At 44.7% G+C, this 20720-nt stretch overlaps 1 protein-coding gene across 1 annotated transcript in view; it reads right to left on the reverse strand.

Annotated features, from left to right (window-relative positions):
• The window catches only part of LOC144824118 (aminopeptidase N-like), a 270629-nt gene that overhangs the window by 13117 nt on the left and 236792 nt on the right, over nucleotides 1–20720 (reverse strand). The window contains exon 18 of the mRNA XM_078683231.1: nucleotides 8326–8466. Within this exon, the coding sequence (XP_078539357.1) occupies nucleotides 8326–8466 (141 nt within the window). The remainder of the gene's footprint in view (nucleotides 1–8325; nucleotides 8467–20720) is intronic.

A 20720-nucleotide genomic window follows, 5' to 3' on the forward strand; every position in this document is an offset into this window, starting at 1 on the left:
TGGCGTTCTGGATTCGACGTCCGCGGCGCTGGGGGCGTGTCAGTAGCTGGTCGAGGCAGGCCGGGGGAGGCGAGGGAAGAGCTGCGGGAGGAGCGGCTGTGCTGATCAGTTTCCTACAACGGAGGCGGCATCCAGTGGCTATCACACCGATTATGGCCCCGAAAACGGCAGCAGGAGTATCAGCAAAGGCTGCAGCAGCAGCAAAGAAGAAAATCCAGGCAGCACAGTCAGCACAGGCATTGCAGGCAGCACAGGCGGCCCCAGCTTCAGCCCCAATTTGAGAGCAAGCACAGCGTGAGCCAGCAGAGACATCGCTGTCCACAGGGGACCCGAATACAGGTGAACCTGGTGAAACGCCGGTACTACCCAAGAGAGGCAAACAGGTGGTACAGCACCTATGGCAGTCCCCCTCTATCTCGGAGTTGTTGGTTCGTGGAGGAAGGAGCCAAAAGAACGTTGTTGTGGCGGTGCCTCAACACTCAGCCCAGGTGACAAAAACACAGGAGGCCAAGGAGGCTAAAGAGTCAGGTACCAATTCCGCATCCACCCCCCTTCCGGACGAGGTAGAGGGGCTGGAGCATGCGACGACGCCAATTGTTGTGCTGGCAGAAGGTCTGGCTGAAACAGGGGGGCAAGGGGCAGCTGAGTGATTCCTGGTGTTTACAGGTACTGATGAACAACCTGAAGGGGCTGCATCTGATAGTGGGGGGACAATTGAAATCACCTCTTATCCCGTACATTCCGTATATGTGCCTGTACTGCCAAGCAACCAGCTGGAGGGGGCTCTGGGCAAGCTTTGGCGATTGGAGGGGATACGGGTAGAGTGAAGGAGAAAGAGATTACACTATTGTGCCCACCCCTGGCCCAGCTGACTCTTATGGATGAAAGGGATAAAGAACAAGAGAAGGAGAAAGATAGCAGTGAGTGTTTCTTCTCGGTGTCAGAGGATGCAGAATGGTCCGATGAGGAGAGGAGTTCCTATCAGAAAGAGAGCAATTTGGAATCCGACAGTGATTTGGAACAGAACCCCCCAGCACGGCTAAAAGACCTGTCGCTCAGGGAGACGTCCATGTACAACGCATGCGGGATCTGGCCTGGGACCATTCTTTAGCTACACCCCTTCAAGGAAGTCCCAACACCGAGGCCCCAGTATCCTATCCTCCATTATTAGATGTCATATATCAGACCATCCTTACGCATAGGGAAGAAGCTAGACAGGACACCCGGAAGTCACAGGCGGCAATGCGTAAGATGCAGGGTGTTGTTAGAAAACTGTCCAAGGCATACACTAATGTGGGGGGATAGAGTCACTAACTTGGAGGAACGGATTGTAGCAACTGAAGTGGAAGCTGCTGTAGCATCATCCAAGGTAGACTCCCAGAGCGCCCAGGTTGTCGACATCCAGTGGAAACTGGAGGACATGGAAAATCGGTTAAGGCGCAATAACCTCCGAGTCCTGGGGGTTCCGGAAGGAGCAGAGGGCTCTGACATCAGGGTCTTTATGATCAACCTCTTTAAGTCGGCATTCCCTGAATTATCTGAGTGGAACTGGGCGACGGAAATGCAGAGAATACATCGTAGTCCGTTTAGAGTTCGCTCGGGGGCTGGAAGCGGCGATAAACCAAGCGCAATTTTGATATTCTTTGGGAAATATGTCCTCCAGCAGATCATATCATATAGCGAGGGAGTGACCTTTTTTGTGAGACCGGACTTTTGCCCCGCAACAGTCGAGAGGCGGTGGAGACTCCGCCAGCTGATCAAGCCCCTTCAGGATAAACATATCCAGGCCTACTTAGTGAACCCAGCGCAGCTTAAGATAGTTAAAGATGGAAAGACTCAATACTTTTCGTCAGAAGTTAAGGCAAAGGAGTTTTTGGACTCTTTGTGAATCAAATAAGTTTGACTAGCGGAGCGCTTAGTCTGGCGAGGGGTCTAAAACTCATAACATGTTTGCTGCTCTACCTATTTGAATTACCTGGCTTAGCAGTATGACTTTTTCTCTTCTCCTTCCTTTGCTTATACAGTTGGTATTGGGTCCAGGTGTATGGATTTAAGCTCTGTGTTGGATCTTTTTCTAGCTCAGATCTGTTTTTCCGGTTTCTTTTTCTTTTCTGTGTTTCTTGGGGAGGACTGGGGGGGGTAAGATATGGCTCACATGATTGTTTTGTTCTAATTAACCGCTGCGCCCATGCTCCACGCTGCTGCACACAACCATCATAAGCTCAGACCAAGGTCTGAGTGCTTCCAGTGGGAGGGGGGCTAGGAAGGGGGCAGGGTGGAGGGGGGATCTCGAGAGGGTGGGGAGGTCACGGGCTGGGGGGGTGAGGGGGGGAGCAAAATTAAATGAGAATTTATGGTACAGTGTTTTTTATAGTTCTTGTGTTTTCAGGAAATGATATATATATGCTATGGAAAAAGTTTCTTTTCACTTTTTGCAGACAAAAGTAAGATGTTTTTTTAACAATAAATATGGCGAGCCTTAGTGTATACTCAATAAACACAGGTGGGCTGAACCATTGGAGGAAGAGAGCAAGACTGGCAGAGTTTGTCAAAACTGAACCTATCGATATCCTGTGCCTTCAGGAAACCCACCTACCATGGGCTAAGAAGCAGCTCCTTAGGGTTGGAGGGTTTAATATTCTGGCATGTTCCTCCCAAACCTCAACAGTAAGGGGGGGTAGTGATTTTGGGAAAAACTATGCTGGGGGGGGCGAAACGGGCCAAGTCTGATGCACTGGGTACATGGGCCCTGGCGGAGCTGAAGTGTGGCCTTACAATCTGTGGCATCTATGGCTCAAATCATGATGACCCAGAGGTTTTTGAAATATTAGAAGAGGAATTGTCAACATGGCCGGTTCCCATTTTGGTATGTGGGGACTTTAATATTTCTATAGATCTTTCTGCGGGAAGCTCGTATGCTGGCAGAAAACCAAGGGTATCTATGGCTCTCCGGTCTATGATGCTGTTGCATGGTCTAACGGATGTCTGGGGCAAAGGAGCCTAGTAACCCAGGCTACACATACTTTTCTTGCCCCCACCAGAGGTATAGTAAGCTGGACTATTTCCTTATATCATCCACAGAAATTAGCAAGATCAGTATTAGGAAACTTCCCAAGGTCCTCTCGGATCATAGCCCGTTGGCAATCATATACAATGGTATAGGATTAGCTATGAACTGCAGGGCGTGGACATTCAATCGGAAACTCTTGACTGATGCACAGTTTGTGGAATATATGCAAAAATGGGCCCGCAAATTCTTTGATGCCAATCGGTATAGTGCATCAAGGAACTGTGTATGGAACTCATTTAAAGCAGCACTGAGGGGGGAGGTCATTAGCTACACTGCTCAGGCCAGGAAAAAAGTACAAGCCAATAGGATTAAGCTTTTGGCAGATCTAGTTAAGGCAGAAGAACAGCACTGCCAAGACCTAACACAAGGAAGGGAAGGTAGAGAGAGTCAAACCAGTATCTGTCTAATTAAAGCGGAGTTACAAAAATAATTGGCAGAGAAAGCGGCAGCAGAATACTGGACTTATAAGAGGAGAGTGTATGAGACTGGGGAGCAGGCTGGGAAGGAACTAGCGCTAAGGGTCAGGCCAGGCTATACTAAAAACATAATAACAAGCATCCATGAGAATGGACGTGATGTTGTGGAACCCCAGGGCATCCTCTCAGTTTTCGCAAACTTCTATCAAACCTTGTATAAGGAAGAAATGGGTGGGGTGCGTCCACATGGTAGGTATCCGGATAATGGGCCCAGATTGGGATTAGCTGAACAGTCAGCATTAAAGCAGCCTGGGCCCGGGTGTGATTCCTTAATGGGCCTAGACAACAAAGTTTTGACGCCCATGCATAACTGCGTGAAAGCGGTGGTTCTTATTTCAACCAGGCCATGGTATAACTCATTCTGTTCTTGTTTGCCGGATTTCTATTGGTAAACGCTGAGATGCCCCTGGGTGAGTCATGCGCTATAAAAGAGCACAATAACATAACATAACAACTGCCTTAGAGTTGTGTTCCTTGAAATATAGGCAAATATTAATTAATTCAGGATTTGTTCTTGCCATCCTGCCAAATAAAGCTTTATTGTCTATACCACGCCAGACCAGTCTAAGGTTATCGGTGGAGGGAGACAAATCCCTTGCACCACTCTCTTTATCATGGATTGGCCTGGGAGTAAAACTCAAAGTTAGGTTGATGTGGTTATGGTCCCCAAAAACTGTGGGCACTACCTCGGCTTTTAACACATGATTCTCTAATGGTGACGTAATAAAAATAAAATCAATGGTAGACGCAAAGCCCCTACCTCTATAAGTAGGTTCTATGTATTTGGCTCGTGTGGGTGCTGCAGCAAGTTCCATCACATCTAAAAAGTTATTGGTGCTTATAAGGTTTAATAATTGAGCACCTCTGTTGCATTTTGGTGCCAGTAGACAAATTCCTACAGAGTTAGTGACACATTTAGACATCTGTAGGTTGGAAATCAAATTGAATAAGTTGGTAAAATTCATATTAGGAACATTCTTAAAAGCATTATTAAAAATTAATTAAGCAAAACGAGGCCCCCTGTTTGTAAATTATAGCCTGAAATTTGTCATTGTCAGTAGCGAGGGCCCTTGCACTACCACCTGTTGTAATGTTAATCCAGATTGAAAGACATCCTGCCAGCCAACCAAAGTTTGGGGTAAAAGCTACAATGTTAAAACATTCAAACCCCTCTAAAAATACCTCCCTTGTAGCCCAAGTCTCCTGAAACATTAAAATATCTTGTTTTTGAACTAACTCCAGCCAATCAGGCAAACTAATCTTGGACGCCAAGCGAGCAACATTCCAACTCAATATTTTAAGAGTGGGTTCTACCTTAAGAACAGATGGAGTATCCAGTTCACAAGTTGGGGACACAATTGGAAGAAGCACTGGCTCAGATAATCCTAGTGTAGTCAATGGGGGAGACAGTCAATCCTGACTGTCCAAACCCGATAAAGGCAAGAATCTGTTTAGGGAGAGAGGAGGGGCATTAGGAGGCGCTTCAGAAAATATTGCCCCAAAGAAGGTTTGTAAAAATATCCCAGAGGTAAGGCCCATATATTGGTGGATATATTAGAATGGTCCTCCTGTGCCATTAATGGTGTGACCACTGACAGATTATGAAAGTTGATAACTATGCAGTCCCCTTTGATACTCTTTGTGGACTGCCCCACCCACCCAACTCTGTGTACCATAATGATGTTATAAATGGGTGGCACCCTAAACTCTTTATGTTTAGATAACCAATCTACACTCTTACAGCATAGGTGGTCCCATGATTCAACTTGATTTGGCCTTAGGGGGGCACGCCTGTCATGACCACTACATAGGGACAAGCTGCCGGGGGCAGATTTAACACCTCCCTGCTACCAGTGGAACCTGACAGGGATATAGTGTCAGTATCGCCCTCATGTGATGTACTACCTACTGCGTAAGTGTTGATCTGCGCTGCAGTGGGTATTCGGGCAGAGGTAATAATCTGGGGCATGTTATTAACAGATATACCATCTGCATTACATTGTTAGAAATACTATTTACTTCGCCGTTGCCCTCTAGCGCAAAACACTTTTTGATTTTCTTACAAAGATCACCTGGGGTAGTGTTGGACACACAGGGCAAGACATTAGAATTAGAATTTAACACGTTATTAGATGGTGCAAATAAATCTGTCCTCACTAGCATAATAGGCACTGTGGGGCTGTCCTGGGTGGTTGAATTTGTGTCAGATGTCTCGTGATGAGGCAGGAGCAGTTGTTCCCTCAAGGAGGCATAATGACTATTAAGTACATTTTTTACACGTTCAAAGACAGTTTCCACAATTCGGTTCACCATGACTTTAGCTCTCTAAAAAAAAGCAGGTCGGTTTCAGTCTGAGTACTGATATAGCAACAGGGTTCAGCAGTTGGAGGGTGGACATGGGCTACAACAGTCTGGGGGTTTGGAGGAGAACGTATCCATGAGCGAGATGCACTAGGGCAGGTGGGTTGCTTCATCTTGGCACTAGTAACTTTGGAGGGCTTTCTTTTTTGTTTTGCCCCAATGATTGCCTCAGGGACCGTCTGGGTATCCAAGACAGTTACAGCTGATGGAGAACCGTCAGATACAGTGCCATCAAGAGAAACCGCACAATTGGTGCTAACCATTGGGTACGCTAGCGTTCTGATAAGTGCCCACCAAGTTAGGAGGAAGAGGGGGTGCCTCCATACCGAGGGCGAGTCGCCTCTCAGTCAATTCGATCTCATTAGATACAATGCTAACAGCCCTTTCCAACATACTGTCAATACTTGTCGTTGTCGGCCTTGGAGGTAATTGCCCCACTCCCTTTCCCATGGTTGTGTTGGGCTGATAAAACGAATGGAGCAAAGTAAATCGTTCTCACCTCAATAAACACATTAAGTTCAGTGGGGCTCCTCCGGTCTTTGATGGGCTTGGCCCGGGCACGCCTGCGCATGTACCGTACTGCGGGAGCCCTGTTGGCCTTTTAAACGCCTCCTGGCACTCTCTGGTGGCGTAGGAGGTGTGTGCGCTGCAGGGGCTGCTGGGACAAGTGGTTCCCTGTAGTCTCCGAGTACCGGAATGGCCGTAATTACTCTGACGGCGGTGGCAGGACCAACAAAGCAGGTAAGATTAACCAGCTCCTGCACTGTGGGAGCCCTTTTGGCCTTTTAACACCTCCTGGCGCTCTCTGGTGGCGTAGGCTGCATGTGCGCCGCAGGGGCTACTGGGACAAGTGGTTCCCTGTAGTCTCCCAGTACCAGAATGGCCGCAATGAGTCTGACAGCGGTGGTAGCACCAACAAAGCAGGTAAGGTTAACGAGCTCCCATAAATCCTATATATTATCCGTACCAAAAAGAGTTCCATTATTTAGCTAGTATTGGCAAACCCAAAAGGTCTGGTGTTGGTCACCAGCATTTCGCATATGCCAGTGCCTGTTTTATTTTTTCATGGTTTTAGCAAAACTTTATTGTTGGGAAAGCCGCTGGCCTCATCAATCTAAAACAAAAATCATTGGTTAAAAGCACAAATATTTTTAGCCTCATTGAGCACATATTGCCATAAAAGCCCCTGACAGTTATGCGAACTAATTTGTGTGTGGATGTGCTCCCTTTGAAATGGAAGAATGCTGAAACTCACAGTAGAATTAGCCAATGGCTGATGTGGGCTTGCCCAATGCTGTATGCTGTATGCTGTACTGCATTACTTCCCAAAACTCTCAGAACCCTGACCCACAATTTATAACAACACATTTTTGCAACCCATCCAGCTTTAATGGATATAAGGAGGATGATTTTGTACTAAAGTATCATGTGGTAACATACTGTTATTTACAGATAGCACATTTTCCATTGAAATGAGCACTAAATTTGAACAGACATACAGTGTTACTGATACAACTATATAGCACACAAATATTAATGTGTGGAAATCGGGTTTCAGTGAATATTTATCTTTTGTGCATCACAAAGTAAAATGTCTTGATTTGTTTTGATCCTATTAAAATCTTTGTTTCCATCACACTTCCATCACATAATTATAAAAATAAGTGCTTCAGTTTTGCTTTCCTAACTGCTGAATGTGTATAGTTCATTTACAGGTATTTACGTATTGTAGTGCATTACCAAAATGATATCCTGCAGTTTTTCCTTTCACACTCCCTATACCCCAGCAAAAGGGCCACATAATTCCCTTTACTTTTCTTTCTCTGCCTGCAAATTTAGAGGTGTCAAAGCCTCACACTTGACCTCTGTCTTTGAGGCACAGCAAGTGTAACAAGATAAAGAATTTAAAGGCATCCTAATTGCTTGGACTTTTTTGGCCAACCAAAAATCGGCTTGCGGCCGACCCACAGTTTGGGAAACACTGTATTGGTGAGAAGTCAAATGTCAATAACGCAATAATAGACGAATGGATGAAAGGCCATATAAGCAAGTAGGTTATACATATCATTTTAGTGAAATCAAAAGGATGCTAGACCTAACCATTCCCAAATGATTTGACGTTTTCACAGTTTATTCTGAAATTGGAGATGGGTTGCATCTTGAATGAAATCTTGGTCCTCTCAGTTTTCTTTCTAGCGGGCAATTTTCTGTAACTAAAAATAATTTTCCCTCAAATAGTATCAATTAGATCGTTCTTACCCTCTCAGGCCACCGAAAGGAGGAGATGCTGACCAAAAGTCATTAGATGCTGTGATTGTTTTTCATATTTGTTCTTTGGCGCTTACCTCTTTCTAAAGTGAAAGGTGTGCACCAGAGCTTCTGCCTCTGATGCCGTTTGTAAACAATTAGTAAACTTACTCAAGGAAAATCCTCTCCCAATTGGCTCTGATGAAGTCCCACGCTAGACTCTGTCCTACAACGTTGTTAGCAATGGAAGAGATGGTGGAGATTGCGTCTTGCTTCCGGATTATTGTGTGATCCCAGGTGTACTCAAGATACCTAAGAAGGGAAATAAGCATACATGTCAGATCGTAGCATTGCAAACTGCAAAGATGTTAAGTGGAGTTAGTCAAGATGTTCATACAAAATACAATAATGCTATTTAGCACGGAATGTCAGATACTGCACAACCCACAATGATTTCCTTATTCTTTTTTGCTTTATATGAAGCAATGTCAAGTGTCCTTTCGCATCCTTGCTTGGGACCTGCAGAAGCAAAGTAATGACATTGGCATACACTGTAAAAAACAGGTACACTCTAAACTATTGCACAGAAATGTGTTATGAGAGATCAATTAATGAACCTTCCAAAAAATAATATACACACAATTGAAAGAGTGTAATATTGAATTAGATTCGTAAAACATTTGTTATGACCTAAAGTGACTACAGGCGTGGGCAGCGCAGCTGCACTTCCTTGGTAAGTGAAAACAGTCTTCAATAAATAAAACAAGTATCGGTAAATGCAGTATTGGTAAATTCATTAGGTTTTGCCTGTGTGATTAATAATAAGCTGCTTTTGCAGGCAAAACCTAAAGACAAGGATATCCGACTTGATATATCCCAGCTGACCACCTGTACTCGGTTCAAGACTAGAGCAATATAAAAACAAGCATTTACAATGCAACGGTTTCGCCTTTGGAAAAGTTTGAGCTATTGGCATTGTAAATGACAACATTTGTATTTATGTGTTGGTTTTGAAAACAGATAAATGGCATTGTCCTTTACATTGGCAATAGCTCTAACTTTTCCAAAGGCGAAACCGTTGCATTGTAAATGCTTGTTTGTTATGTCTGGGGCAACACTGACAACAGAGGAGGTAACACGGACAACAGGTGCAACATGGACAACAGGTGCAACATGGACAACTGGGGGAGGCCGGCGAGGGGGACAATACTGACAATATAGGGAAGTAGGGAGGAGCTTGAAGCAAGCACCCAGACCATGGCCAGTGAGAGAGAGGTACTGGTGGCAAGTATACAAACACCAGACGATGCAACAGAGATACTGGGGGCAAGCAGATTTAAAGGAAAAAAATGTGTCACAATTTAGAATATTTAAAAAAAACAATGCATTTTGCAAACAAGCATGTACTGGCAACAATGTGTGCCTACCTAGGCTGTAGCTCATCAAAAGCGGTTTTGTAACATTGATGTCCGTTTAGCAAAATGATAGGTTAAAAGTGTAAATGTTTATGGGATCCTGCTCACAAAATTGCATCATTGTCCGTAAAACATTATATAATTATATATATACACACACATACACACACACATATACATACACACATGTGCCACAGAAGTCATTAAAGCGACCAATTATATATTTTATATAAAATGAAGAGGTTCCACCAAGTCACTGCATGAAATTATGCACAACCATGACTCAAATCACCGGGCTAAGAGAAATCTGAGCAGGGTCTTGTGGTTTAAGGTGTGTCCACTCCTAATTAACAGATTTGTTCTATTGCCTTTACAGGGCCTTTACAAATGCATAGGACTACCCTGGAAGTCCATGTTTTTAAACCACTTGTGGAACAGAGCACAACAATCTACATAAATTCATGGACCAGGCCAAGATCCAACCGTTGAGGAGAAAATGCCACCTTCACTTGTAAAAGAAATTACAGCTGTGAATATTAACGGTTTCAAATTAAAGCGGTGTTCGATGAAAGCATGGATACGCAGAAAGCTACAGCTCGAACCACCGTGGCCCCTTTCAACCACAGGTCTCTGTGCTGCCTCAACACTACCGGCCATCGCAGTTTAGAAAGGAACGACAGAAACAGAATACATCTCATACCTTGATGAGGTACACGCTCTGCACCTACTAATGAACTCAATATGACAGGCAGGAGTTCCCCCCAAAAATATTTAAAATGAAGCAACCAGAAGCTCGGTGAGCTGTTTGGACTTATACTGTGTTTATGCAATTCTGGGTAAGAAATCTCGATTCACACCTTTTTAGGAATTGGGCGTGAAAGTTGTGCACACTCCATAAACAACTGGTTTAGTTTATAACCATGTCCCCATAAAAGTGAATTCTGCGCAAAAGATTAAAAAAGACAAACATTTTTTTTCGTTTTCTGACACAAAGCCCTTAGTACTCAGAGAAAAAATACAGGTTACGCTGGAACTAGACAGATCCAGCATGCGTTTGTTGTCAAGACAGCGCCTACCCCTAGCATCTTCTCGCACATTATGCTCTCTCACCTGGAGTGACGTCCGTCGCTGCGAGATTGAGGCGTGCGGTACATGACAGCAGAAGCAGCACGAGTCGTAGAGCCAGGTATGAGCAGCTCGCTGCCCGGTGGCGGCGATGCATGATGCGGGGGTATCTCTGCACGGGGCCAGTACACCAGCACTGACCGCTGTGAGGAAAGAGGAGGCAGCGGGGGATAGCTGGGGGAGCAATACTGGGCGAGGTGCGCTCTCATGGCAAGAGCACCCCTCGCTCTGGCTGCAATGACAACAGCACCCCAGTCCGGCGGCAGCTCGACCCCATTTCTAAACTTCCTATGCCTGCAGCTGAAGCACAGCAAGCCCCTCCCACTTCCGCCTGACTCCTTAACCCTTTCACAGTCTCTGCGGGAACGCCTGCTACCGCAACTCGCTATCACGAGACCGCTTCCCCTTGGAGAACTGACGGCGGCTCCTCTCCCAGCCTCAACATAATCTACCACGGCACCAAGCTGCTCTGAAACACGCAACACTCATTTCAATTCGATGTGATCAGAACACGAGGCGTTCTGCAGGCGTCTCTCGGGGTCACAATAGTTTCCGGTTTTAAGGCTATAATCCACTGTTTGAGCAAGATGACGCATTTCATCTTTCCCTTCCTAACAGATTTGTGTTCCAGAGTTCTCACATGACTAATAATGCCCCCACCAGCGAATACGTTTCGCAAGGTGGTAACCCAGTGCGCCCAAGAGCACTACTACTGCCAATGTTTTTTTCACTTGTGCTATCCAAAAAATGTGACTAGTACTTTTCACATACATTTAAGACATTCCTCATCCGATGTACGCATTTTGAAAAGGTTGGACGCTTGTTACGAACATCTAACGTTGCACAACAACACAAAAAGCCAGTTTTCTTTTCAGGAAAAGGGTATTCTTATCCCTACGTTTCAATATGAAAGAATATGCATGGATTGCATTTATTGAGAAATTGAGGCCATCTTAATAGGAGTAGTGTACACAGAGAATTGTGTGTATTTAATCATCTGTTCATATGCACTAAGCAACCAGACCAGAAAACAAGTCAGGTCCCGGGCCGCGCTGTGATTGGCCGACGTCACGGGGGTGTCCCGGGCCGGCAGCCAATCACAGCGCGGCCCGGGAATGACGCCACGGGGGTGTCCCGGGCCGGCAGCCAATCGCAGCGCGGCCCGGGACAAAGGGGCGGGGCTTAAAAAAGCACCAGAAACGCCCCCGAATCGCATTTTCGAGAGAAAGCGCGATTGACAGCCTCTGTCTCCCAATGGCTAGTCTCCATTTATGGAGCTAGCCAATTGGAAACAGAGGCGGTCCGAACCTCACTACTGAAAACAAAAGATTTCGATCTGGGAGGGGCTTCGCCCCTCGCCAAGTCGAAACCTAAAAATCTGACGAAGAAATGTATGGAGAGCAATTTTTATAATCAATTAAAAAAATAACCAGCAGATGGCAGTGTTGTCAAGTTCTTCCAAAATCGAGAGAAAGTGACGTGAGATTTCACAAGGCTCATGTAGGCACACTAATAGAACTGCCCAAAACAAACTACTAAAATCAAGTTCAAGAACTTAAGCCCACCTAAAATGTAGCGTGAGATTATATGAGTACTCCTTGTTAGGCTACGATGAAATGATCAGGAATGTAATGCAGCTGTTTCATTGCATGAAGCCAGGGAAAGTACACTAAACGGGTTCCACACAACAGTGATTTAGCAACAAGAACTGATAAGAGCCCCTTTTAAGATATAATAAATACAATAGATTTCTCATGCCCTGTGCAGGGGAAACCTAAAAAGACCTCTGGGCCCCAATTTAAGTAAAAGGATGTATTGTGACAGGCTTTGTCCAACAAGGTATTTTTGCCATAATATTAGATTTGAAAATGCCTCCTGGGAGTCTTGCCTGGACACATGTAGTAAGCTTCAGATATTGACCTGGGCCTGTTACTTCAAGGGTCATCATCAGGACTCTCACACAAAGAAAGGTGTGTTTGAGATGATGTTCCATGATAACAATAGGTGGGTTGCTTAGGCTACAGAACAGTGAGTGCATCTCACTTGCTGTCAGTGTGTGCAAGGGTGAAAATCTCATAAATTTAGTGCAACATCCTAAAGCTCAATATATCAGTTGAAGAATAGCATAAAACAGTATGTGGCACATTATCGCAGGCTCCCTTGTTATGTAATTAAGAAGCTTTAATTTCATACTCTGAGTGGAACCTTTGTTTTTATTTCAATTGTAATAATACCTAGGGTCCATGTGGATTAGGGTAATCCCTTGGGGTCATATTACCAAGGGCCTTATCTCCGCTTTTTTGGATTTAAAAGCCAAAAAAGCGGAGATAATCTTATCGCCCTATTTGCAAGCTGGTGCTAACATGCATTAGCGCATGGTAGCAGCCGTTTTGCCGACGCCTCGCATTACATCTCTAATGAGATGCAAAGTGGGAGTCACTGGGCGTACCCCTGACAGACTACCTTGTAAATTCTCGCAAAATGCACTTCACGATATTTACCATCAGGATTTTAGCAGCCAAAAACTAACGTCTGCTAAAATCCTGACTTACCTATTCACAACATAGGGAGTGGATTATGCTGATATCCTGGGATAAAATATCTATCGCTAAGCGCGGCCAGCGATAATTATCGCTGGCCTTTGATAATATACCCTATTGTTATTTCTGGCCATTTGCATGTACAGCGAATTGAGGGGTATATTATCAATGGCCAGCGATAATTATCGCTGGCCGCGCTTAGCGATAATTATCGCTGGCCGCGCTTAGCGATAGATTTTTTATTGCAGGAAATTATCGCCATGCTAGCACTGTATCAACAACGCATAGCGCATTGGCGATAATTATTCCTGTGATAGTGGTGGGTTCGATCGAACATTGCCGGGTTTTCAGCGATGTTCCATGGAAAACGGCAATAATCTTGCCGATATGACCCTGTGGTCGTATCAGCATAATCCACCCCCTATGTTGTGAATAGGCAAGTCAGGATTTTAGCAGACGTTAGTTTTTGTCAAAAACCGCGGTTTTTACCAAAAACTAACGTCTGCTAAAATCCTGAGGGCCACCTTGTAAATATCGCAATGTGCATTTTGCGATAATTTACAAGGTAGTCCGTCAGGGGTACGCCCAGTGATGCCCACTTTGCATCTCATTAGAGATGTACTCGAGGCGTCGGCAAAACGGCTGCTAACATGCGCTAATGCATGTTAGCACCGGCTTGCAAATAGGGCGATAAGATTATCTCTTCTTTTTGGCTTTAAAGCCAAAAAAGCGGAGATAAGGCCCTTTTTAATATGCCCCTGCGTTTTCTAGTCAACATAGGGGCATATTATCAAGGACAGGCGATACATTATCGCCGCTTTTATCGGCAGGAAACTGCCGATAAAGCGGCGATAATGGCCTTGATAATATGCTCTATGAATTCCAATCGAAGCCCATGTTAGATGTTCACATCTAACATGGGCTTCGATTGGAATTCATAGAGCATATTATCAAGGCCATTTTTGCCGCTTTATCGGCAGTTTCCTGCCGATAAAAGCGGCGATAATGTATCGCCTGTCCTTGATAATATGCCCTTCAGTCCGTACGCTCAATTAGGGCACAGGATAGCTATTTGTTCTCTGGATTCGCTATGTTTGTTGTTTCTGCACAGAAAGGCAAAAGATATAAAGCGAGTAACGGCCTGAGATCTCCAAATATATTTCAAATTAGGCCGTCCTATGAGAGACTACATTTCCCAAGGATGTTTTATAAATTAGACGGGCTGTGTCATCACATTCAGGCTAATGCGGAAACACACGGCATCTCCCAGACAGGGCATTCTGAATCATGGCATAAATGACAGCATTGAGCTACCGCAGATAACTGGCATGGGCGAGAAGTGGCTTCCATAGGCAAGCACACAACCGTGGGACTTCCCCAACAGGGTCAGATTGGGAAGGGCGGGCAGTGTGACATTAAGTGACGGACCGGTGCCTCAAGGTCATCTACGGACAGTTTTTTAGGGATTCCATAAACCAGCTGTAGCATGTGCATATCGTATTGAAGTGGCGGCGTGCTGTGTAGCGTGCCGTATTTACGTTTGTAAGTGCATCTTCGGGCACTTCTGTTTCTTTCTGTTGCTGGGCATGCATCTGCACGCTTATTCTTGTGTTGGTTCAATCTTGCAGTTATTTGTGGAAGTTCCATGTTCGAGGCCACTGCTATAAGGAACGCTCCTCGACCTGTGCTGGTCAGTTGTAGCTTTCCTACCAGCGTGGGTCACGGACGTGGGCTCCTTTACATATGTGAATAAACCTAGGATTTCTTACACATTTCCTGTGTACTTCTCATAATTACATCGGCCCACAGAAACTTACGGTCCCGACAGACCACTGTAAAGTATTGCCAGTATCAAGGGCACTCCCCTGCCATTCTGTCAAACTGATGCTGGGAGCCAGGTGTTGTTCTTGCCCTTAGTGCATTCTTACTGTGGCTCCTTCCCTTGAATGGCCGGCCCAGAAGCAGTGTCATTCCCTTGCTGGGCAATCACTTTCAGGCCCTGGTGTGTGTGGGGAAGTTGGGCATAAGGAGGGCCACGCGGGAGGGGCATTCTCACCTATGCCACCCTGTGTCGTGTCTGATGCCCAGGGGCGCCTTAAAAGTGCCAGGGGGGGCGTTAAAGGTCTTGCGCGGGGGAAAGGAACACGCTAAGGACACATAGGAGACCACACTGGATTGCCGGTCGGAAGTCACGACCACGAGCGCCCGCCCCCCTTTTATTCTGACCCAGCAGGCCACGCCTGGCCTGCGGATGTGGTGGATGTACAACATTCGGCCACTAGCCCGCTAACTGCTACAGCCCTATCCAAGTCAGTTCTTTTTTTTTCTCTTTCCACTTAAGACCAGCACTATGCTTCAAACGGTGCACAGACATAATATCGACTCCACAATATCGAATGGACAAAATATCGAGTTTTACATTTCGTTTGGAGAAAATATCGACAGGACAGAATATCGACAGCCAAAATATCGTTTTTAAGGTAAGTGAAGTAATATCGACTGTAAATAATATCGAAAGTAAAAAATATCTTTTTTTATATAATATGTAATTATTTATAGTGTTTTTATGTTATAATATGTGTGAAAAGTGTCATTTTATGTTATAATTATTTTTAATTCATGATTTTTGTAAAATTATTGTGTAATTTTATTCTGTAGCGGGTTGTGGGTTTAGAGGGGAATAGGGTGGGAAGTAATTTAATTATAATTAATTAAATATGTAAATGTATTAATTGGTAGTAATAATTAATTAATTGGTAATTAAATATTATATGTTAATTATTTAAAATTTAATTGGTAATTAATTTAATTTAATTGATTAATTGCTAATTATGTAAATTAAAATAATGTATTTCCTGTAGCGGGTTGTGGGTTTATAGGGGAATAGGGTGGGAAGTAATTTAATTTTTATTTATTAAATATGTAAATGTATTAATTGGTAGTAATATTTAATTAATTGGTAATTAAATAATATTTGTTAATTAATTAAAATGTAATTGGTAATTAATTTAATTTAATTGATTAATTGCTAATTATGTTAAATTAAAGGGGTATTTTTAGGGTTCAGGGTCAGTTTTTAGTTTTTGGGTAAAGGGGTATTTTTAGGGTTCAGGGTCAGTTTTTAGTTTTTGGGTAAAGGGGTATTTTTAGGGTTCAGGGTCAGTTTTTAGTTTTTGGGTAAAGGGGTATTTTTAGGGTTCAGGGTCAGTTTTTAGGTTTTTGGGTAAAGGGGTATTTTAAGGGTTCAGGGTCAGTTTTTAGTTTTTGGGTAAAGGGGTATTTTTAGGGTTCAGGGTCAGTTTTTAGGTTTTTGGGTAAAAGGGTATTTTAAGGGTTCAGGGTCAGTTTTTAGTTTTTTTAGGGTTCAGGGTCAGTTTTTAGGTAAAGGGGTATTTTAAGGGTTCAGGGTCAGTTTTTAGTTTTTGGGTAAAGGGGTATTTTTAGGGTTCTGGGTCAGTTTTTAGTTTTTGGGTAAAGGGGTATTTTTAGGGTTTAGGGTCAGTTTTGGGTTTTTGGGTAAAGGGGTATTTTTAGGGTTCAGGGTCAGTTTTTAGTTTTTGGGTAAAGGGGTATTTTTGGGTTCAGGGTCAGTTTTGGGTTTTTGGGTAAAGGTTTTTTTTAGGGTTTAGGGTCAGTTTTGGGGTACAGGGGTACAGGGGTACAGTGTAAAAATAAAGGAAAATTAAATTTACATTAATTTAATTAAATTAAATTAAATTAAATTAAAATATATTTAAATAATTTTAAATAATTTAAATTAAAAAAAATTATTATATACTTACCAATACTTATGTTGTAATGGTAGTGCGTTGTAAAAGTTGCGTTGTAACGTCATATATCCACTGTTGCACTCTTTGCAGTGGGAATAGTAATTTTTACTCTTTTGTATTTGTACGTTAATAATATTGGCTATTATTTAATTAAATTTTGTTACTATATATATATATGTTTTAAGAAATATGATTAAAAAAATATTATTTTTTTACTTTCATTAATTATTTAATTATTAAAAGTTATTTTAAGTATTGTTAATTATATTTTAGTAATTAATATTTTATATTAATGTAATTAAACATTGTTTTTATTAAAGTCGATATTTTTTACAACTATATTTTTGTTAACGATATTTTGTACTCGATATTTTTGTACTTACCTGTTTGTACATACAAACTCGATATTTTGGTTGTAGATATTTTCTCGTCGATATTTTGGGTAGTCGATATTTTGGTAGTCGATATTATTTCAGTGATCCGCTTCAAACATGTCAACCAGTCCAATACATAATCTCAGTACTTGCGTGGACCTTCGTTGGCGGTGATCGGCCACCTTCAGCAGGCATAGTCCCTCAGACGTTGGCTTGGACGGGGATTCGACCTCAGGCTGTGTCTTTGGGAGCCAGTGCACCCATCCATGCTGTCCTGGCTAGGGTTCTCGGAGAGAGTCACTGGCTGCGGTGAGGGGCTACCCTCCGAGGTCTCAGTGATTCCGCCGTTTACCTAGCTCTTCCTCCAGACCTTCGGGCATAGCGGTGGCCATGGAACTTGTTCGGCCACTGGAGGTCTCTCGGGAATGTTCTGACGGGATGTCCTTGAACCATGAGATGTTCCTCGATACTTCCTCTTCCCCTCTCCGCGCAGTTACCATGGTGCCGTGGTTGGCAGTGACCGTCCAGGTGCCGGGCTCATAGTTCGTCCTGAACTTTCTTCCCTGACGGCGGTTTCGTAGGATGACTGTCGATTGTTCTTGGGGTGGTGCGACGGCGGATGCTTGTGTCTTGGTTGTGTCTTCTCCTTCGCTCCTGTACCTCTTCAGCCTCCAACGGAGGTGACGACCACCCTGGGCAGGTAGGGAGTAGGTCTCGGCAGGGTCCATGGAGCATGAGAGCCCACGGACTATGCTGGGTCATGCAGTGAGGTGTGCTTCGGTATTCCCTTAGGAACTGGTGAAGTCTCTGTTCCAGGTCTGCTTGTTCTACGACTGCTATGCGGAACATCTTGTTTAAAGTGCCCATGAAACGCCCGATGTCTCCGTTGGCCTGGGGCCACTGAGGGGTGACACTTTGGTGAGATATGCCTCGCTGTTTGAGGAATGTGGCAAACTCAGACCCTTGGAATGGTGGCCCATTGTCACTGCGTACTTCTTGGGGAAGACCAAACATTGCAAAGATCCTCTCCAGTGCTTGTCCGACGTGGTTGAAAGCTGTGGACCCGATAGGTTCGACTACGGCGTACTTGGAGTACGTGTCTATGACCACAAGCATGTGGCTTCCCCCGGGAAACTCCCAAAGTCTACGCTCACCTTGGACCACGGGACGGTGCAGGCTTCCTCTGTGCTGACTGGGATCGGTTTCTCAGGGCTCCTTGTTAGCTGGCATAATGAACAGCGTCGGACGTACTCTTCCACCATGTCCTCTAGCTCCGGAAACCAGACCTTTTCTCGCATCTGTGCCATCATTTTAGTTACCCCTTGATGTCTTCCGTGGGCTAGTTGGACTGCCCAGTGTTTGAGGCTCTGCGCGATCACCAGCCTGGACCCTCTCAGCAGGATGTCGCCACTGCTGGCGCTGAGCTCGTGACGTACCCGCCACATTTTCATTAGGGTGTCGACTCGTGATCCTCTGGGGTCCACGAGTTGACTTGACGAAGGTAGTCTGTCCACGATCCATCTTGTACAGCACGCAATGTTCTGGTGTAGATTGCGTTGGTGGCGGCAGTCTCTTTCACGTCATCTAGGGTCATGCTTTGGGGGCAGGCTGCAAGAGATATCAGATGGGCATATTGCTGGACATCAGCGGCTTCTTCTTGCTTCTCCGACCGAACGGGGTGCCTCGAGAGGAAGTCAGCCGGGTTCTTGGATCCTGGGCAGTATACCACCTCCATTTCATATGGTTGCAGCTGAACGGCCCATCGCTCGATGCGCGGAGGTGGGTGAGGTGCTGTTCCTTTGAAAAGGGGAACCAAGGGCTGACGGTCGGTAACCATGGTGAATGGCTGTCCTTTGAGGTACAGGTGAAAGTGGGTGCAGGCCCATTTGATGGCTAGGGCCTCCCACTCGATCTGAGCGTACCTCGTTTCTGTGGGTGTGAGGGACTTGCTGGCAAATGCTAAGGCTGCCCAGTGGCCCAGTTCGTGTTCTTGAGCCAACACTGCCCGAGTCCCACGGGGCTCGCGTCGACCAGTACTTCTGTCTTATTTGTGGGATCAAAGTAGGCCAACGTGGCTTCTCCTAGGAGGGCATCCTTTATTCCTTGGAAGGCCTCTTCTTCCCTTGGACCCCAGTGCCAGGTTGCATCTGTTTTCGTAAGGGCCCGCAGCGGCTCTGCTCGGGTGGCTACACCCGGTATGAACCTTCTGCAGTACGTGGCCATACCCAGGAGGCTTCGTACCTCCGTTGGTGTGGTCGGTGCGGGGGCATCCTTGATTGCCTGCGACTTCCTTGGGTCCACTTGGATGCCTTCCTGGTTGAATGTGTAGCCAAAGAACTCCAGGGATGGTTGGAAAAACGGACATTTGTCTTTGTGTAGGGTTGCTCCATACTCACTGAGGCATCTGAGTGTGTTGCGGAGGTGTTTGTGGTGATCAGCGGCCGTCGCTGAGTGGGTGAGGATATCGTCACTCACGTTCAACACCCCGGGTAGGCCGAACAACAGCTCCCGTATTGTGTTCTGGAATACCTCGGCTGCTGAGGATATTCCGAAGTTTAGACGCTTGTAGCTTGTGCATCCTTAGTCCCAGATGGGTGCTGAATGTTGTTTTTTTTTCTTTTATTTGTGTTTTCATGTGAATGTATTTGCATCTGTGTTCTATTACATGCAGAATTTTCCTTTTTTTTGTTTTTTTTAAAAAGGTTTTTATTTTGCAGTGTCGAAAAAAATAATACAGAGATATGACTTTTAACCCACCCCCCACTCCCTAGACTGTGAATCTGTGATATCAAGAGATCCATGGCACAAAAAGAAGAGTAAACATTGGTATATATGGCACTATAATGTTGTAAATAAAGAAAGAGTGATATTGACGAAAAGAAAGGGCAAAGGCATGCATTCAGGTATATAGAGGGAGAAAAAAACAAAATATAACGGAGGCAGAAAAAAGAAAACAAGCAAGGGAGAGAACACAGGCCAGGTTAGCTCGGCTGCTCCAACCATGATGTTAACATTTCCCATACTTCAAGGCCCTTCTTCTGAGCTTTATGGCCTTTCCTGGCATAGACAGAATTCTCTAAATGGTCCTTTGCGACTAGCCTAGCCACCCACTGAGAAAATGATGGGGAATTGGTGTCCAGCCAAGCGGAAGCAACACAAATCCTCCAAACTGCCATTGCAATGAAGATTAATCCCCCATTTTCTGATTGGGTCCCTAGCATGATGACTGTAGGAGTAAGGACAATAGACTGAGTGCTGACTTCCCGTAAACATTCCTGAACCTTAAGGAGGATTGGAGCAAGTTTAGGACAGGTTGCAAATATGTCAATTGAGTTGGCGCCA

The sequence above is a fragment of the Lissotriton helveticus genome, chromosome 3_1 (assembly GCF_964261635.1).
Source record: "Lissotriton helveticus chromosome 3_1, aLisHel1.1, whole genome shotgun sequence".
NCBI classification, from domain to species: domain Eukaryota; kingdom Metazoa; phylum Chordata; class Amphibia; order Caudata; family Salamandridae; genus Lissotriton; species Lissotriton helveticus.